The 20956-nt window shown below is 44.5% G+C and overlaps 1 protein-coding gene across 1 annotated transcript; it reads left to right on the plus strand.

Moving 5' to 3' along the window:
* The first annotated feature begins 6097 nt into the window (after nucleotides 1–6097).
* Nucleotides 6098–20545, plus strand: CD48 (CD48 molecule). Its single transcript, XM_008508253.2, has 4 exons — nucleotides 6098–6591; nucleotides 12331–12636; nucleotides 15486–15749; nucleotides 18063–20545. Exons 1-4 carry the CDS (start codon nucleotides 6510–6512, stop codon nucleotides 18140–18142), a joined length of 732 nt encoding a protein of 243 aa, XP_008506475.1. The 5' UTR covers nucleotides 6098–6509; the 3' UTR covers nucleotides 18143–20545.
* The last annotated feature ends 411 nt before the right edge of the window (nucleotides 20546–20956 follow it).

Genomic DNA, 20956 nt, shown 5'->3' on the forward strand with positions numbered 1-20956 from the left:
CCATATAGGAAAAAAAAAAAAAAAGGTAGAGCAAGGTCTGAGGGTCCCAGAGCAGGAGCTTCTGCCCCTATGGAGTTGCGGTATGTCACCCTCCTAGTACGTGGATATGTTCATCAACCCAGAAGCCCCCTGAATTCCATACTATTGGGATTTTTACAGAGGCTTCATCACATAGGCATGATCAATTATTAACTCAATTTCCCACCCCTCCCCCCTCTCTGGAGAATGGGGGATGAGGTGGAAAATTCTAATCTTCTAATCATGGCTTGATTTTCCTGGTGATCCGTCCCCATCCGGGAGCCCACCAAGAGTTGCCTCATTAGAACAAAAGACACTGCAATCACCCAGGACATTCCAAGAGATTTAGGAACCCTGTGTCAGGAACCAGAGTCAAAGACCAAATATTAGAACAAAAGTTGCTCCTAATGCTGTATCACCTAGGAAATTACAAGGGTTTTAGGAGCACTGTGCCAGGAACTGAGGTCAAAGACTAAATTTTATAATGAAAGATGCTCCTAGCACCCCTATTTAGAAAGATTTTAGGAATGCTGTGTCAGGAACGAGGGCTAGATCTCTCTCTCTCTCTCTTTCACTGTCTATCTTATTATTTCACAGGGTATTTGCCTCAGTTCAGGCTTATTCATATTTCATCTGATAAGGCACCATCACAGTCTGGCTAACATGACTCAGTCAGTGTCTGGGGCTCTGACCCAACTCACGCTGAGTCCTTAGAATAAATTCCCAGAGCCCCAGTGGAGAAGCTTCCTCCAGCCACACTGAGTTCTTCTGGGGAACGCACATCACTATGTGGGCTGGCGCCTGGACAGGTTCATGGCATCCAACTGGGCCCAAAACACCCTTGAAGTTGTTTTCAGTTAGTTTGTTAACATTTCATGAGTCAACTTTAATTTTGATGAAATAAAACAGAAGGAGAAGAATTCTCAGTCTCCACAACCAAAAAAGGGACTCACAGCTCAAGTAATGCCCTTCAGATATTGTCACTGGAAAACCCAGATTGCCTTGTTCTGGTGGCCAATACATTTGATTTGGGAGGGCATCTTTGGGCTTAAGGGAGAGAACATAAAAAAAGTTAGTTTCCCTACATCACAAGATGTTTGTAATCTTGTACAGGCTTGCTTTCCGGCTTTGCAGGAGGGGTTTAGCAGATAAGCTGTTCCTTCTCTGTGATCCGTCTTGGCTTTATCATCTTTAGTATCCCATGAACCTTGCTCTTGAGCATGGTGGCAGTGGTGGTAGGACATAAATGCTGCGTGAGGATGAGTGATGGATGACAGGCTTTGGCTGGTCCAAAAGTTGCTCTTGCCTCCTTCTCTTCACACTGTTCACCACTTTTTTTTTCTTTTAAAGATTGGCACCTGAGCTAACATCGGCTGCCAATCATTTTTTCTTTTCTTTTCTTCTTCTTCTCCCCAAAGCCCCCCAGTACATAGTTGTATATTCTAGTTGTGAGTGCCTCCGGTTGTGCTATGTGGGACGCCGCCTCAGCATGGCTTGATGAGTGGTGCCATGTCCACGCCCAGGATCCAAACCGGAGAAACCCTTGGCTGCCAAAGCAGAGCGTGCAAACTTAACCTCTCGGTCACGGGACCCGCCCCATGCACATTTTTTTTTAAATTTAGACTTCCTGTACCCACTTTTTTACTTCTCGTTTATTTCTCAAGTCACTGCAAACTGAGATTTTTCCCACAAATCATTTGATATTGCTGATTTATTAAATTCAATGGAGACTTACTCCTTTTGAATACATAGTAACAGATGAGAATAGGAAGAGGATGAAAACGTGCATTGTAAAAAATCAAATAATGAAGGGTTAAAGCTTTACTTAAACTTCTCCACCTCATTCCTGAGTTAGACATGAGTTTCCAATTTTATGTGAATTATTTCAGATCTCTTTATATACATAGAAACCATATTATACACAACTCTCCCTACAAGCACAGATTTTAACAAAATTAGGAATCTGTCGTATATATTTATCTGCAATTTTTTTCCTCAGCAGTATATCATGGACATTTCTTTTAAATCAATACATTCTGTTCTATGTCATTTCGTATTACAGTTCCATATTGTCCCACGGTATGTTTCTACCGTAATTTATTCATCCAACTTCCTATTGACTGGTGTTTGTAGGTCATTTCCAACTTCTTCCACTATAAATTATTTTGTAATGAACACCATTTTATGTTTTATTTATCCTAGTACAATCGTGCCAGTGTGTTTGTATATAGATTATTATAAGTAGAACAGAGTACCAAGGTTATTACGTAGTTAAAATTTTGACAAGTAACATCAAATGTCCCTCCAAAAAGACAGCACCAATTTATACTCCAATAAAGAGTGTACATGTTTGGTTTCAGAGGAAACTAGAAATCTAATCTTGTCACCACTGGAATCTATCAATTAAATTACTTTTTCCAATTTGATAAGCAATGCTATCATTATTTGTTTCCTTTGCATTTCCCTGATTCCTAGTATGAATGTGCATTTTTCATGTTTCTTGGGCATTTTCTTACTCTTATTCTGTAAATTACCTGTTTATATACTTTACAGTGGACACATCTCCAGAACCTATTACATTTCATTTCTGCAGCATTTGACGTTGTTAACATCTCAGTTCTTCAAATTCTCTTATTTCCTATTGACTTCCTTTAAAATGCTCTAATTTTCTTCCTACTTTTCGAGCAAATCTTTGTCAGTCTCCTTTTGTGTATGCCTCTTCCATTATCATTCCCTAAATGTTGGTATTACCAGGATGCTATAGACTGAATGTTGGTGTCCCGCCCCCCACCCCCAATTGATATATTGAAACCTAATCCCCAAAGTAATGGTATTAGAAGGTGGCAGCTTTGGGAAATGATTAGGTCATAAGGGTGGACCCCTCATGAACGGGATTAGTGCCCTGATAAGAGGCCCCAGAGAGCTTCCTCCCTTTTCCCACTATGTGAGGACACAGCAAGAAGACAGCCTTCTGTGAAGCAGCAAGTGGGCCCCTCACCAGATGCTGGATCTGTTGGTGTCCTAATCGTGGAGTTCCCAGTCTCCAAAACTGTGAGAAATAAACGTTGTTTAAGTCACCCAGTCTAGGGTATTGTTTTTAGTGGCCCAGATGAACTAAGACACAGGGAGCTCCCTTTTCAACACCCTTTTCACTTTACATATTCTTCTCCAGAGAGTTTCTTTTTCTACATGGTGTGATTTCACCATAATTTGTGCACTGATTATTCATATATCTGATATGTAGTTCAGATCTCTCTCTTGAGCCCCAGATCCACATATTCAACTGTGTCTTAAACGTCTTAATCTTAACATATCCAAAACTGAACTTATCTCTCATGTCCCAACTTGTCCCTTCTCTATCCACTGAATTGATCATCCTGAAGCCAGCAACCAGACTCACTTTTCTCTCTCCCTCTACTCCCATACAAAACCAGCTACCAAGTTCTAGCTCTGATTTCTCATCATCCCACCACCCCTGCTTCAGCTAAGGCTTTCATTACTGCTTAGCCGGCTTCTTCCAATAGCTGTCTAAGGTCTCCTTGATTCTAGTCTCATTCTCCTCTTCATCAGTTTTCCTGCTAATCTGTGAATTGAAGTATGTCACTCATCTGCTCAAAACCCTTTAATTACCTCCCCTTGAAAGCCTTCAGGATAGAATCCAAAACCTCATCCTCATGCACACTAAAGCCTTAGCTATCCGGAACTGGGTTCCTTTCCAGTCTTTTCTTTATTTTAGCCACGCTAAAATATCCTCCATTCTCTGGCTTCTCGGATGTTGTCCACATTCATCTTCCTTATGTAATATGCTTCCCCTGTTCTTCAAAGGAGCCACAGCTATTCACTTCCCTCTCAGCAGCCTCATCTGACCATGTGCAGTTTTTATCAGGTGGGCTATGTTCCCTGTTTCACAACTGCATTTTAATGCTTTGCTTCTGTATTTCCTCCATGAGACTGTGAGTTGCTTTAAAAGCAGGTAGCAGTGTGGCTTTCATTTCTACATCCTCAGATATATCTCAAGATATAGCCAATAGATATAGCGAGGGGGGAGAAAGGAAAAGAGGAAAGGAGAATCTGGCTGTTGCCTCCACTAAAATGGCTTTCATCAAGGTCAAGGTTACTAGTGACCACACAATGACTAAATGCAATGGACACACTTTTTGCTAATCTGGATACAGTTCTGAAGTTCTTTCGCTTATTTTTTGAGACATCACTTTCTCCTAGACTCTCTTCTGTCTATCCGACAAATCCTTCTCCTCTTCCTCTTCAGAATCCCTGTCTTCTGCCTGCCTCTTAAAGCTTAGGTCTATCCCGAGGATATTGTTCTTGGTTCCTGTTCTTTCAGCCTTACGGGGGACTCTTGTCCAATTGGAGCCTACGCAGACACACGCAGTGTTGTACCGCCCCCTACTGAGCCCAGCCGGCCGGTAGTGCCCCTCCTCCCAGGAGGGTTGGAAATAGGTTTTGTTATTTTTGTGCTAGTTAACGCCCCAAATGCTTTAGCAAAACACTGGCAGCAGCACTTGTGGTAACTCAGCAGAGGAGTCAGGGTCTGAGCAAAGCCCGCCTGGTTCCCCACTCTTGTGACTTCAGCTTTTGTGCTCCCTTTTCGTGATTTGCTTTAAAATCTCCCCTAGTTAACTCCACTTCAACCTTGCTCATTCCACTCCTGTCTCATCTTCTCTTCTAGTCCAAAGATTTACTGTAGCCCACGCTGGGGGAAGAGCTGAAGACTGGAGCTGAAGCATGACCTCCGGCAAGTCTGGCCCCAAGCATCAGCTAAAAAAGGCAGGGTATAGTACCTGCCCTTCTCACCTCGCAGGGCTCCAATGTAATCAAGTGTATGGGGTGTCATATGAAACTTCAGGTATTGAGCTGACTCAGTTTCCCCAGGAGTTCCTCAGGAGTTCACAGATTGAAGAGAGCAGTGTTTTTACTGGTCACCTCCATGTTGAAAATCAGGAATATCCCCAATTCTGAAATAATTACAAATACACTGTATCAGGGACTGTAGCTTGCTTTATGGGTCGCCAAAGTGCCCAGGTGAGCAAATAATTCATTTAAATTAAAGAGGGATGGGCTTGAAATTTCTTAGACCACAGGGTAGGGAATCCATTCCTTTGGGCCAAGTAATCTTACTTTTTTTCTTTTTTTAAAGACGATTAGCTGACATTAGCTGAGCTAACATCTGCCACCAATCTTCCTCCTTTTGCTGAGGAGGACTGGCCCTTGTAGCCGCCCCTGACACAGGAAGGGTTAATAATCACTGGAAAAAGCTTGCCAACAAACTGTGACCCGGAGGTGAGAAGGCCGGTTAGCCAATGACGGGTAAGACCCCCTGGGGGGGGCAACCTAAGCCAGGCAGCGGCCGCGGGGGGCACAGATGGAGAAACGATATCGATATCGGGAGCAAGAGGGACCGTTGCCTAAGAGACCTTGCCTGCTCCGAGATAAAAATATACGAGCACAGCAATAACATGATAATATCAAAACAGAGTCCAAGGGAGGGCTCCTTGAGAAATTACTAAGAATTCTTGGCATTCGCTAATTACTTCATCCAGAACACCTGTGTATGTCTAACAGCTGTAAGCTATGTATATATTGAAACGCTGGTTATAATAAACTCAGTGTGGCCATCAGCCCTCTCCGCATCTATCCTGATGTGTACATTGGATTGCGACACCGACAGCCCTGAGCTAACGTCCATGCCGTCTTCCTCTATTTTATATGTGGGACTCTTACCACAGCATGGCTTGACAAGCGGTGCCATGTCCGCACCAGAGATCAGAACCGGTGAACCCTGGGCTGCCAAAGCAGAAGTGCAAACTTAACCGCTGGGCCACTGGGCCAACCTGCCTAGTTATCTTATTGTTCCACTAATGTTTAGTGGGTAGGCTGATGCAAAGGTTCAAACAGTGAATTTATCAGAAGGGAGGAAGAGCCTGAGGGTGGGGCTTAGGGAGTGGGAGATACAGGAGTAAGGCTGTGTAGATCTGATTTCCCAGACTTTCTGCTCTGAGTGAGACTTACCCACACATGGTCTACTCCTCGCATGACTTACAGCTGGCTCAGCCCAGAAATCCCTTGCAAGCTTGGGTGGACACCTCTTAGTTTTAGCTTCTGGCTTAATTAGGGTGATTCTAGCCTGGGAAACCAAAAGCAGATATTCTCTATCAGGGGCCTTTAATCTTTGCTGAGCACTGACCCTCCTGAGAATCCTATGGAAGCTACGGACCCTCTCCTCAGAAATCAGAAGCAACACACATGCAAACAAAATTACCCGTTTCATTTCCGTGGGACTCTCAGACAAAACCTCTAGAGCTTCCTGTTTCTGGTCTTCCAGGCCACACCCACGATTGCTGGGTGGAGACAAAATGTGACTGGGTGTTTTTCTCAACCTCAGGCCACGAATTCAAGATTTCTGGAGCCGTAGGTCCCTTTCTAGCGTGGTTCTAGCCTGTCTCCAGCATTCCTGGGAAGCTCTGGAGAGTAGCATGTGCTCCAGAAGGCGGGAGTGGTGTCTGGCTCTGGAACTTCTGCTGCTGCCTCATTGGTTCCTGGCGACCAGCATTCAAGGTACTTTCCACGAATTGTCTGCCTGTGATTGTGTGCTGAGGGCATGGTCAGGCGCAAAAAGAAATATGGCGTGTGGCTCAACCCTGGAAATGGAGTGTGGTCTCCAGGAGCAGATACTTCCATCCCGGTAGCAGGGCTGTGGCCAATTGGAGGGGATCCTTTAGCTTTGGAGACTCGGGCTCCATCTCTTTTCCCAAGGGAAAGACAAAAACAGGACCCTGGGGAGATGGAGGGGTAAGCCCTTTGTATTTAGTCCCCTGGTTGTGTTCTGTGAAGTTCTTTTGCATTTTGAATAAGAGGAAGCTCTACACTGAAATGGCCACATTTTGTGCTCAGGTACACTGTGCTGTCTGAGGCATTCTTTGAGACCTCTGCTTTGCAGGGAGTCGTGTCCTGAGGCAAGGTAAATAAATGATGTTGTCATTGTCCCAAAGAGAGATCAAAACTGTAGGAAAGAAAACTTGGAAAGGATGGCTCTGTCTACGGTCTCTCAATGAGGGTCTGAGCAGAGGCCTGAGGTGCCTCAGTACCGGAGGAACCCCCAAACAACGGGTTGTTAAGAGTTAAGGTTCATTCCTTGGCCATGGGCTTGTTCGGGTCCCCCTCGTGTGCCCAGGAACTGAGCTAACTTTCTTTTCCTGTTACAGCTGCCCACTGTCTAGGGCCTCTCTTCTTGGAATATCTCAGGAGTCTCTAGACATGAAGTCGGTTGTCTAAATCTCTTCGTGCGTAGATTATGCCCATAGATGGTTGTCTTATCCTCCATTTGTGACTTCCCCCTACTAACCACATTCCATCTAAATTTAACTTTGCTGTGTGACTTGAAGGAGATGCTTTCTCTTTTACCTCTAGGTCTTAGTAAAAAGCCTTTCCGGCACCCTCCTCTTTCCCTCCCTTAGGCCTCCATTTGCATGTGACTTCCTGGAAACCTCAGCCTCCAGATCATGGTCGGGGAATTGCTTGTTTGGTTGTTTCCTTGATCTCCGTGAGGATAAGGACAACGTCCAGTGCTGAATTTAGCACAGTACCTGGAACGTAGCATGCGCTCAATAAATAATTGTTAAATAATGAATGAATGATTTCAAAGAACTTTCTTTAGGGCTATACGTCCAAATCTTCTTGGGGATAAAGTGGTTCTGTCCTCTGCAGTAAGGGATACATTTGTGGAAAAATTTGAAAAGCACTTTTAAATCTCTTCCTGCATCCCTCCTCAGACTTGAGTCTCTCAACTCTCTGATTTCAGGGCATCCTCTACTACTAGCCATCTTCCTGGTCTCCCCATAGCACTTAGCAGAATGCAGTGGAAACAGCATGTACTGGTGATGCGGGGTCAGTGAGTCCAGGAGTCGAAAGAAAGATTTCTTAGACTCTTAAGATCTGGCCGTAGTGCTCTTTTATTTAGAGAATAGAATAGCATGGGGACAGGACCCATGGGCAGTCAGAGCTTCTACTGCTGCCCCCGCTGGCATGGGGACAGGACCCATGGGCAGGCAGAGCTGGTGCCTGGGGACAGGACCCACGGGCAGTCAGAGCTCCTGCTGCTGCCCCGAGTTGAGGGTTAGGGCTAATTTTATAAAGCATGGGTATGTGAGTCATCTCTTTACAAGACAAAGGAAAGAACATGAAAAAAAGTTAAAATGGTATCAGTGCAGGTGGGGTCTGGTCATTGGGTGATCCCACGATTTTTAGACAAGAATCAAATTGGATTAAGTAAAGGTTAGAAAGGTTAGAAGCCACCACCCTAAATCAGTTACATGAGATTGCCAGACAGCAACCAACTTAAGTTCTTGCCTTCCCCATTAAGAGTTTCTAGGGACAAGGTCATCTCCCTTCTTCTTCCTGGTACAGAGAAGGAGGCACCTTTTACAGATAGAGATTTACCTTACAAATGTAAATGTGTCCCAACAAGGGCAAGTTCCATTTCCCAGAGCCTCCTTCCCTGTCCCTGTTATCGAAAACAATCAGCCCCAAACAGTCCCGATGCCAAAGAGACATATCCTGGGGTGGCCAATTTCAGGTCCCTACAAGGTCATCCCCCCTTCCTTCACAAACGCAAATGTCTCTCAAAGGGGCAAGCAAAATTCCAGTCCTCAGAGTCTGCTTCTCATCTGCAGTTTTAAAAGTAACCAGCCTAAAAATCCTCATCATAAACCGTTTTAAAATTAAGCAGCCTAAAAATCCTCATCACTGGGGCTCAGAAGACCTATGTTCTATCTGTGTTCCATGCCACAGGGTTTTCTATAGATCATAAAAACTTCCTGAGCCTCAGCTTCCTCAACTCTATAATGGGTATAATAATATGCTCCCCATTTCTTCAAGGGGTTGCTATCAAGATCAAATGGAATAAAGAGTGTGAAATTGCTTTGCAATTGTGGCATACACATTCTGAGACAGATAAGAGCCTGGAAAGAGCACAAGAGAACTCCAAAGCCGAAATCTCTCTCCTGAGCCCTTGACCTGAACTGCTTACTGCTTTTTAAACATCTCCAAAAGCATGTCCAAAATCAAACTCATCATCTTGGTTCCAGGTATCCATTTCTGTGTAACAAGTTACCACAACACTGTGGCTTAAAATAATCGAAAATGAGGGTTGGCTGTGCCCAGCACCTCAGAGTGTCTCACGCCCTTGCAACCAGATCATGGTGGAGCATGGGGTCATCTCTCAGGCTTCTTCATGCATGTGGCTGGTGTCTAAGCTGAGCAAGACTCAAAGAGCTGGGTGGCTGGGCTCTGTACACAACAGCCGAAGCCTCCCTCGGGGAGTGTCCCAAGAGAAACAGGCAAATGCTACATGGTCTTTTCTAACCTAGCTTTGTGGGTCTCCTTTCTGCTGTATTCTATTCATTGAGGCACTCATCGAGGAGAGGGGACATAGACTCCACCTCTTGATGGGAGGAGTGCCAAAACATTTGCATACTTTAAAAACATTGTTATAATCTGCTGTTCCTCCACTATTTCCTGTCTCGATAAATGGCGTATCTGTTTGTCCAGTGGCTCAAGCCAGAAGTCTAGGAGTCATCTTCGACTCCCTTCTTCCCCTTGCCTCTCATGTCCAATGAATAAGTCCTATTAATTCGACCTTCAAAAATAGCTCTCAGATATATCTAATTCCATCTGCCTCCGCTGCCAGATCAAACCACCTATCCTAGATCGCCACCATTTCCTCTTATCTAAGTATTACAATCAACGCCTATCTAACTGTTCTTTTCACTCTATTCTTCTCTCTATCTAGTGTATTCTTCACACTGCTATCAGTATAAATTTCCTAAAATGGTTATCTATTTATTTTACTCTTCTTTTAAAAACTCTTTAATAGCCACCATGGCGAGTGAGAAAGAGTTACTCCCAGATCCCTTCTTACCCTGGCTAATTTCTACTTAGATTAATTCGTACTCACACTTTCTATGGAAGCCATTCCTGACCTCCAAATTCAAGTGATGTGCTCCCTTAGCATTCCATACTTTCTTTATCCTGACACTTATCACCAGTAGAGAAATCATCTGATTAATTCTGTTTCCACTGGAATGGAAGCTCCTTAAGGGAAGGAGCTATATTTATCTTATTGTATGCATGGTGCCTAGCACAGAGCCTAATACACAGTATGCTCTTACTCTACAATTATTAGTTGAGTAGATAAATTGATGTCAAATGATGTAGTGTGGATGGATGGATGATAGAGGGAGGAAAAGAAGGAAGGGAGGGAGGAAGTTGTAAGTCATTGTTTCAGTCAAGTTGGGATCTCAGAGTAGCCTTACTGGCCCTGATAAATTCTTTCTCCCATTTCCCACAGTGGCTATTTCGAACTTTCACTCTTACCGTCAAGGCCCCTTACCTCAGTTCTCTGTCCTCCAGGAAAGAACTTGTCTCCTACGTCACTAAGGAAATGGGGACTAGAGATCATTAGGCAGGAATCTCCTCAATTGCTTGCCCACCACCTCCAAACTGCAAACTACTCTACATCACCAACTGTCTTTTCCTTCTCCTCTGTCCCTCAGAGGATAAGGTACCTCCCCTCCCAGCCAAGGCCTGTGCCTTGAACTCTGTCTGAACCGCCTCTAGCCCAGTCCCATGAGTCACCTTCCTTCTCTCTCATGTCTCCCCATCCACTGGCTCCTTCCCCTGATTTATCATAGTTTAAGTCTTTTTTCTCCTTAAATAAAATTAAAAACTAAAACCAAAAAACTCTCTTTACCTTTCATGCCGCTTTACATAATGCCCTACCATTCTCCTTCCCACTCACACTGAAATGTCTTTAAAAAATAGTTTACTTTTGTCGTCTCCTCTTCCTCGCCGCCCATGTAGTCCTTGACTCATTGCAGTCTGGTCTGTTAAACTCCTTGGACTTTGCATCTCAGAAATGGTACTCTGTGCATCTTGTCACCCATGATACAACTCTGGGTCTTGATATCCGTTGCCAAATTACATCCTTAAAAGTTTTGCACGGGATTCTTGAACAGTTGATCCCATCAGAGAGCTCCAGGAGACTCCATATCAATATCTTGAAAACTCACCTCCTTCCTTCCTTAATAGTTTTACTAGAAACCACGTGACTTGTTTTTAGAGTAATCAAAACTGCCTCTTTAGAACCTCTTCCTCTTTCCGGAGTAGACTCTTTGGTGTGAAATTATGAGTTTCTTTGATCAGATTTATTTTTCCCATTTTAATTTTGCTTTTCTAGATACAAGAAATATGGGTAGGCACAGGAAAGATCTGCTTCATTTTCTATTATAAACTACACGCAAACACAGTTCTTTTATCCGAAGCATCCAGACACATAACCAACTACTTCTTTCTGTTACAATTAAATCGGAAGTGTGGCTTTCTTTAAGGTTGCTTCCCCTACCTTCTAAAATATGGAATTGTTAGGAATGCAAATCAAGATTTTGTCAATTTACTTTAAAAATTGAAAAAATATATAAATATACTATACATAAGAAAAATATCAGATAAGCCTCTGTTAGCAGACTAAACCACTACCTTAATACCCCAAATTGTATTATAATGTCTCTGCATTAATTTTGCAATCTATATTAGTAAAATTAATCTATCTTTCTTCTTCAACTTGTGACTGGATTATAGAGTCCTTTCAGAACACTAGAATCTCTTCTTTCTCTTTTTTTGTAAACAATCAAGCATTCTTTCTACTGTGTCTATCTTCAGGTGTATGTTGCTTTTCCAGGGCACCCTTTCATTAGATATTTCACAACAAAATTCACGCTTCCTTTGCTACTTTCAAGCACGAATCTGAGGCTGCTAGGTTCATATTTCAAGGTTTTCCTTGGCCGCTTTGCCTTCAGCTATAGCTATCTGAAACCTTGTATGCTATACTCTACACTTTCATGTTGCTTCTTTTGAGAATTCCTGGGCACCTCATCCTCCGCTGTTCTGCTTCCAGTGTCATAATAGTCATCTTTTATTCATAACTTCTCATCAATTTATTTGAAAATCTACTAGTATGACAGTAAGGGAGAGAGCCAGGGCCAGCCTCAAGGTCGCTTTTATTTATTGTCTGGGCCAGAACTACATGAACTATAAGCAACATCCTCTGGCCCCATTCCCACTTCCCAAGCCCCAACGTTCATTGAATTCCTGATGAGGGAGCCAGGCCCTCTGATGAAGACCCTACTCACCGCTCCCACGCACAAGTCCCTTTCTTCTTCCCTGTTCCACCAGCCCAGGCCAAAACCTGGGCCGCTCTGCTTTCTCTAAGATGGATCTCACTCTGACCCTCATTGGCAGGTCATTCAGAATCTCCGGTGAACGCGCTCTCTGGCAGAAATGTGAGACTTCAAATTTCCAATTTGCCTGATAAGTACAAAAAGCTCACTTGGTTTTACACCCCTGAACAGAAGATTGTAGAATATGAGGAGTCCAGCGAACCCAACTACTTCAAGTCTAAATTTAAGGACAAGGTCAAGCTTGACCTCACAAATGGTGCACTTGACATCCATAACGTCCAGAAAGAGGACAGCAGTACCTACCTCCTGAGGGTAGTGAAGGTAACCGGCAACGAGGAGGAATGGCAGGTTCCACTGAAGGTATTTGGTGAGTTAGGAGAACCAAAGGGCAAGCCCCCACTCCGGGACCCCAGATGGACCACTGGGAGGCTTCCTGGGAATGATGGGGACTCTCTGTGGGAGGAGGAGAGAAAAATCCCAGGCTTAATTCATTTCTCCTGGAGCCAATTCCACTTGAGAGTGAGCTCAGGCCAAGAGAACCCAAATTGATAGCCTTGGGATATTTAGAATGTCTTCTGATGTTAGTGAGTCTAAGATTTGAAGAGAAAAAAAACAATAGTGATGGTTTCCTCTCTCTTCTCTTCTTACTCTCCTGTGATCAGCTTAAATCAGTTCTGAGCTGGTATTAATAATATATCTGAACAAAGACTTCATCAGACTTAAAGAAAAAGGTACAAGAAAGAAAGGATGGGTCTGGAGCTACTGAGAAGAGTTTTTTTCTTTACCTTTCAACATGGGTGGGACAAAAACTTCCACTCAGAGCTTCAGCCTAAATAGTATATATGGAATAAGGACTAGGACATTATACTTGGAGTCAGACAGACCTGGATTCAAAACTCTGGTCAGTCACTTGCTAGCTGTGTGACCTTGGAGAAAGATCTTAACATCTCTGTGCCCATATTAAGTAAGGTTCTTTTGACAGCAAGAAACAGAAACTAATTCGATGTACCTTTAGCAAAAAAGGAGAATTTAAAGAAACCAGGACTATTGAAAGCAATCAAGGAGTTTAGAAGAGTCAGGAAGGGCTGAAGGAAAGGAAAAGTGAGAACCAGGGCCAGTGCGGAGACCCCAGCCTCAGGAATCTGTGGACTGTGCCTATGGGTCCCTGCCATTTCAATGACTTGTCTCTCAAAGCCTAGACTTTTGTGTCTCTGTTTAAATTCTCAAGAGAGAGAAACTGATTAACCCAACTTAGTTTGGGTATGTGTATCTTATCCAAATATTTATGGCCCAAAGAATCAGGTTATAAAGCAGAAACATGGTTCCTCGGGAGGCCTCCCTGGGGTTAAGGTGTGCAATTATCAGAGAAGAGGTGCTGGGCAGCCAAGAGCAGTGTACGCCTCAGAGCCTTGAGCTCTTCATCATGTTATGAGGATAATTATATCTACCTTTTAGGATGTTATGAGAATCAAAGTAGATCATGAAAGGTAAAACATTTTTTAAATGCTAAAACAGTGCAAATGTTGTATATATTCAGGTTCCACCAAAAATGTGGTCCCTTGTCTAGGAGGCTGGAGTCCCCTTCTCGCTCACTTCCTCCATGTCACATGCCCTGAGAATTCACGAGGTCCTGGGAACAGGAAAGGTTCAAAGACTCTTACAATTGTGTTTAAAAAAAAAAAAGCCTAAATTTGTATCATTTGCCAATGTCTATGGTAAATACTCCCACCACAACTAATTTCAAGCTATTAATGTTTCCACAACCAGCTTGCAAAATTTCTGAATATTTTAAAATCCACAAGCTGGCTTGGCTTCAGCACATTCGCCTGAGGGGAAGCCCCTCAGGATGTGATTAGCGGGAGAATCATCCTTCAGTCCAGCACAGGAATTTCTTTTCTTTTCTTTTCTTTTCTTTTCTTTTTTGAGGAAGATTAGCCCTCAGCTAACATCTGCCGTTAGTCCTCCTCTTTTTGCTGAGGAAGATTGGCCCTGAGCTAACATCCGTGCCCATCCTCCTCTACTTTATTTATGGGACGCCTGCCTTAGCATGGCTTAATGAGCGGTGCATAGATCTGAACCGTGGGATGGGAACAGCAAACCCCGGGCTGCCCAAGCAGAACAGGCGAACTTAACCTCTGCACCACCAGCTGGCCCCGAGCACAGGAATTTCTGATAGCTCAAAGAGGGCATCTTGGAGCCAGACTACTCCAGCTGGCTCAATAAATCCCCTACACAAAGTGTCCAGTGCTGCTCACTGTGAGAAATGCGGAAGATGTGTACGATGTGAGGCTAGACCACAGGAAATGATGACAAACAGTATAAAAAGTGCTCAGTGTGCAGGAGGAGTCCAGCAATCTGAGAAGCTTTCACAGAGCTTCCATAGCCCCTCCACACACATACAACCCAGAGGCAGGTGCTGATCTGGTCAGTTCTCCGTCATGATCCTATGACGTCTGAGCTGCGCTGATTCTGCAGATGCTTTCCCCTTGACCAGAATAAAAAGACCCCAGAGCATTTCAGGCAAAGCAGCCTTAGCCAAGGAAGGAACAGACGCTGAGATTACTTCTCATCCCATCTGGCAGCAGGACAACATTGTGATGGGATGTGCCCTCCAACATAGCACTTACACTCTGCAAAAAGCACTTCCTTATGGGTGGTGCCATTTTATCTTACTAACACTGGGCTATGCAGTAGAGTCATTTTACAAAGGAGGAGGAAGTTCAAGAGGTTAATGATCTTGCCTAATAACTCTCCACCAGAGCCAAGTCTAGGACCAGGACTGGTCTCACTCCAAAGCTAATGTTTGGTCCTTTCTCACAACTGCTTTATCTATCCATCCATCCGTCCATCCCTTCATCAAATACTTAGAGAATACCTGCTATGTGACCATTCCAAGTCTGACCTCAGCAGATCTCTCTGCCAACAAGCGACCATTCTTCCTGCTCCAGATGGTCATAACCCCGTTTTATTTCTGGGTGCATGGCTCCCCCTCCTGGATCCAGCTTAGCTTCACCCCAAGGAGTAGCCTTCCAGTCTGAAGCCTCTGGAGATCGAAGCTGCTCGTTGGCTCCCTCTATAGGCTCCTCTTCTTCATGACTCTGCTTGCCACAGCACTCAGGGGCCCCTCCGTTTGTACTTTGTTGGCTAAATCCTTGCAGCATAAATGCCTCATAAATGCATAAATCCATTGTCTCACGATGTCCTCCTCATCTTCAGATCCTGTACCTAAGCCTGTCGTAGACATCAAGATACAGAAAGTGAACAACAGCTGTTATTATCTGACGATATCATGCGTGGTCCCAGACCAGTCTGTAAACTACAGCTGGCGTGCAGACTCAGGGCCCCTTCCAAAAGAGCTCCAGACTAGTGTGTTCAATGTCACCATTGGGCCACAAAACTACTCGAAGTTTTACACCTGCGAAGTCAGCAATCCTGTGAGCAACAGTTCTAGCACCGTCCCAGTCACCATCCATGACTCCGGTAAGAAATATTCACAAGGGAGCTGTGGTGGGCACCACGTAACTAGTTTTCTCTTGAGTGAAGAAAAGTGTGGGGATCCTATTCAGCCTCCTGGTGTAGAACTTGGTGGAGAATCCCAAAGGCATCTGTCAGTCTTGAGCTCCACTCATGGCTCTGCCACCACCTCTCCCCAAACTCACCTAGCCTTTGTGGAGCTCAGCGTCCTCACCTTCAAAGGGTGGTTGGCGCAGGACGTCCCCTTCTCCTCCCCCACTCTAACGATGTATGGTCCTAGTATCTGAGGCGAGGTTTATTATAGAATGTTTTGAGATATCAGAGTGAGCAGGGAGAAAAAGGGCAAGTGGGAGAGCAGTCCAGACAATGTTGAGCAGGTGCACAGGGGGGTTTCTGGTAGACAGCCTAAATCAGCAAAGAAGGGCCAAAAAGATGAGCAGGAGTGAGAACAAGTCATGAACGGGAGTGAGCACCTTAACCTAAGGTGGAGACTCTCTTCTCCTCCCCAGATGTATGCTCCTTGATGAATTTAGAAAGGCGAATTCTGGGTTTCGTGTTTCAGATTCCTCTGTCTCCTGGGAGGATCCACTCACTCAAGCATCACTCCTGGCTCTCTATCAGGCTTCAGCAGGTCCTATAGTGGGAGAGCTAAGATCAGACAGTAAGATTACAGGTTTTGGAGTCAAAAACCTGGTATTATCACCTACTAGCAAAGCAAGTTACTTACCTTCTCCAAGTCACATCCTTCTTTTTTTCTTTTTTTGGCACCTGAACTAACAACTGTTGCCAATCTTCTTTTTCTTTTTTCTGATTTTTCTCCCCAAATCCCCCCAGTACATAATTGTATATTTTAGTTGTGCGTCCTTCTAGTTGTGGCATGTGGGATGCCACCTCAGCATGGCCTGAGGAACAGTGCCATGTCCGCACCCAAGATCTGAACTAACGAAGCCCTGGGCCGCCAAAGCAGAGCATGGAAGCTTAACCACTCGGCCACAGGGCCAGCTCCCATGTCCTTCTCAAATAGCAGGCAAAATAATCTTATCTCATGCTGTTATAAGGATTAAATGAGACAATACAGATAACCTACCTAGCACAGTGCCTGACAAGTCTTCAATGAATAGTAGCTGAATTAGGCCCAGTCCCTTCAATTCCAGAGACAATAGGGGTTTGGGGGACCCCTTAATAAATTTGGATCACTGTCTCCAGCATTCCAGCCTCTGTATTCTCCACACCCCTCAAATCACGTTCCCGAGTCCTGGTCTACATACCCTTCCAGAATAACTCATATCTGTGGTACCAACATTTACCTGAGTTCCCTGTCATGCCCAGTCGTCAAGGACCATGGCCCCAGGGACATTGCTCTTTCACCATCTTCCTGGACCCAGTCTACTCTCCCAACTTATGCTGATTTCTCTGCCTCTGCTCCCACACGTGGAGCATGAATCCTGCATCCTGTTCTTTATTCTTCCCAACGAACTGATCATGTCTCCTCTAGTCTCTCCTGATATGCCCTGCTTTTCTGCCACCACAGAGCCAATGTGACAGTTTGGTGTCTGACCATGAGACCATAAGTTGGCTGGGCTGGAACTACATCATCTTCATATCAATGCCACATCCTGAGATCCAGAAAAAGGAAGAGACACAATCTCTGTGGCTGCTCATCCACAGAGAGGGTGAAAACAATAAGACATCCATTTTTCTGGAAGGGCTAAACCCATCTTGTCACTTTTTAGCCACCCAAATTATCATAGAAAAGCACCCCTCATCTTCCTTCCTTTTTTTAGCATTCATTTCTTTTTATTTTCTGTCACTCCCCATCTCCTCCCGTCCTCTTCCCTTCCCTCTCCTCCTTTGTTCCTGTTCTCTTCTCTTCCCCTCTCTTCCTATCTCTCTTTTTTCTTCCCTTTCTTCCTCCTAGTTGGTACAGACGGTTAGTGCAGCGAAGAAGCAGAGAGGGGAAGTAGTCCGTCCTTCGCTAAAGTCAGCTGTGTATAGCACTATGTGGTCATCTGTCTACACCTGAAGCTCTGCCCTACTGTACTGGTGCCCAGTGTAGGAGAGTGATTCTTTCCCAGGCCCATGACATGCCAAGGTAACCTTCAGGCACAGGACTCAGGTAATCCAGTGACATTTAAGGGATTTCCGACTCTTTATACTTTATATCTGGGGAGAGGGTGTCCCAGGCACACTGGGCCTCGATTCAGGGAGAAAAACACATTCCCCTGAGCTACAGCATCCCATGCCAATGTCCAGCATCTCTGTCCCTTCTCAAAACGTTAATCAAGACACCTAATTGTTTGGGTTTTCTTGCTCTTTCAGCCGGATCCTTCAGAGTAGCTTGGACTGCAGTTTGGCTAGTGGTCATCGTACCCACTGTTTCTGGCCTCCTGTGGAACTGAGATGAGCTCTTCTAACTCAGGAGTGAAACTTCAAGACCACAGGATCTTGTCTTCGTCAGCACCATGCTGTTAACCAGGACAGAAACCCTAGCTATATGGCATGGGGAAAGTGTATTTCTGAGGTATCTACATGGAATTTCAAATTAACTTTTTTAAAACCATGGTTAATATTTTATTTTATATCCTCTAGTTGTTTTCCAACACACATAGCTACACATGCGTTCTTCCCACCGAGATATGTGATCACTGCAGAGTTTTCCTATATAAGTAAACTTTTGATTTGATTGTCAAAGTGGATTCCTGAAGTTGCCCTAAATCTGTCGGACAATGTCTGCTCCATTAGCCTGGACAAACTGGACCATTGAGATCCAAAGAGAAAGAGCCTGGGACCACAGGCTCCTGTGTGTCAGCAAGGCTGAAGAGTTAATTCGTGCTGTCTCTGACTCTTAGTCTCACATCCACGCGAAACCTAGTGCTCCACTCCTCCCAAACTAACCCTTTACCAAGTTCTGGCCTCCTTCCCAATAGTTTGCCTTGTTCTGGCCTCTCTGAGGAACATACTCATTAGGTTTCCTGGGAATATGTGGTCAGGCTTACTCCCCAAGAACTGAGTATCCAGCTTTACCACATAAAAGGCTCCAGGCCAGGTTTTCCATGAGTAGCTGGGCTCCCCCTCCTCTTTTCACTGTTGTTGCTGTGTAGACAACTCTTCAAGTCCTAGTTGTGTTGTGGAATTCAACAAAACCATCAAATTGACAAAATGTTCTCACCGGGCTCTCCCATTATATGAAGGTGGGAGCCGCCAGGCCACCACTTCCATAACACCTGGAGTATTTGCTCTCTATTCCCTCCTCTAAGGCTCCCCGTGCGCCTGGAGCTGAGAGGGTCACTAGAGGGTGTTCTTCCCCTTCACAAAACCGCCTCACCACAGACCACATTCTTTTTTTACAGCAAACCAGCCTTCCCCACGTCCAGCCCTCTGCTCCCTCTCCCCTCATCACTTCTGAAGCAGACACAATGCCATGTGTTAATCAAACCCTTTCATTTTCCTCCTGGGACGTGATTTCTCCTGGGTTAATTTTGTGTATCAATGTGACTGGGCCACACAGGTGCCCAAGCCTTTGGTCAAACGCTGTTCTGGGTCTGTCTCTGAGGGTGTTTCTGGGTGAGATTAACATTTAAATCAGTAGACTGAGTAAAGCAGATTACCCTCTCCAATATGGGTGAGCCTCATCCAATCAGTTGAAGGCCTGAAGAGAACAAAAAGGCTCACCCTTCACAAGCATGGGGGAAGTCCTCCTGCCTGGCTGCCTTCAAGCTGGGACATTTGGTTTCTCCTGCCTTTTGACTTTAATTGGACCTGCACCATCAGCGTTCCTGGGTCTCTAGTTTGCTCAGATCTTGGGACTTGTAAGCCTCCATAATTGTATCACTCAATTTCTTATCATAAATCTCTTTAAATATGTGTGTCTGTGCATCTCGTGTGTGTGTATCTCCTACTGGTTCTATTTCTCTGGAGAACCCGGACTAATGCATGGGCCAATAGGAGAGCTCCGTTTCCCAGCTCCCCTTTCATCTAGCCAGGGACCATGTGCCTGGTTTTAGCCAATAAAAAGTAGGTGGAATTGATGTGCTAGGAAGTGAGGGACTCAGCAGTGGAGCCACATGTTGCAAGGAGCCTGGGTCTAAGCCATTGCTTGGAAGGCGGGTGCCTTGTCTAGACTGGCCATGCATGATAAGAAACTTTGGGTTTTGTTTTTTACCACCAGGTAGCCTGAGCTCCCTAAGACACCCAGTCTCTCCCTCAGCCTAGCCTGCAATCCCACCCCAAGCTCATCTCTGATCAGCTTGCATCCTCCGATCAGATTGTCTCCATCACCTTTCTGTTCACAGAGTCCTTCCTTTTTCCCTCACTTCTTTTTTTTTTTTTTTGAGGAAGATTAGCCCTGAGCTAACATCTGCTGCCAATCCTCCTCTTTTTGCTGAGGAAGACTGGCCTTAAGCTAACATCCGTGCCCATCCTTCTCTACTTTGTATGTGGGATGCCTACCACAGTATGGTTTTTGCCAAGTGGTGCCATGTCCACACCCAGGATCCGAACCAGCAAACCCCGGGCCACCAAATCGGAATGTGTAAACTTAACTGCTGTGCTGCTGAGCCAACCCTCCCTCATTTTTTCTTGGCAGAAGAGGAGGTTTTCTTGGGGGAAATAATAGACACACACACATGCGCACAAATCTTCCTCACACACACACAAAAAAAGCAGGGGAAAACTGCCATTAAATGTACTAAAATAAAGCTTTTTCCTTTCTTTCCCAGCCTCTCTTTACTTGGGATGGTATTTTTTTAATTTGCTATTTAATGTTGTTCTAAGTAAAGGAAAATTAAAATTTTAAATTATTATTATGAATTTTACTGTTTTGAATGAAATACAAGAACATTTAATTCATATGTGGAATCATTGAAATTACTCAATTCATATTTCATAGCTCATACATGCATATGGATTTTGTTCTCACAAGAATGGTGGAAACACTGCAAAAAACCTACTTAACTGCTTTTATTTTATGTCTTGATGCGCACACATTCTACCAACACTTTACGGAAACCAATGGCTTACATAACACAATTCCTTTGTACCTGATTTTAGTCTCACTGAACTCGCATACATTGTGGACCCACTGTATTCTGTACTCATGGGGTACCATGAATGCTATATATATGTGAATGAGGTGACAAAGAACAGGGATGGACATACATATGGCATGCATCTCCATTGTCCCAATGGACTTCACTTAAAAAACACAAGTTGAG

The sequence above is a fragment of the Equus przewalskii genome, unplaced genomic scaffold, assembly GCF_037783145.1.
Source record: "Equus przewalskii isolate Varuska unplaced genomic scaffold, EquPr2 ChrUn-6, whole genome shotgun sequence".
In the NCBI taxonomy this organism is placed as follows: Eukaryota; Metazoa; Chordata; class Mammalia; order Perissodactyla; family Equidae; genus Equus; species Equus przewalskii.

Bases quoted from the DNA above. Each gene is read 5' to 3' on its own strand.
- CD48 (XM_008508253.2), top strand. From the start codon at position 6,510: ATGTGCTCCAGAAGGCGGGAGTGGTGTCTGGCTCTGGAACTTCTGCTG. The intron at 12,637-15,485 runs GTGAGTTAGGAG...CCTCATCTTCAG, and splicing joins GGTTCCACTGAAGGTATTTG to ATCCTGTACCTAAGCCTGTC. The intron at 15,750-18,062 runs GTAAGAAATATT...TTGCTCTTTCAG, and splicing joins AGTCACCATCCATGACTCCG to CCGGATCCTTCAGAGTAGCT.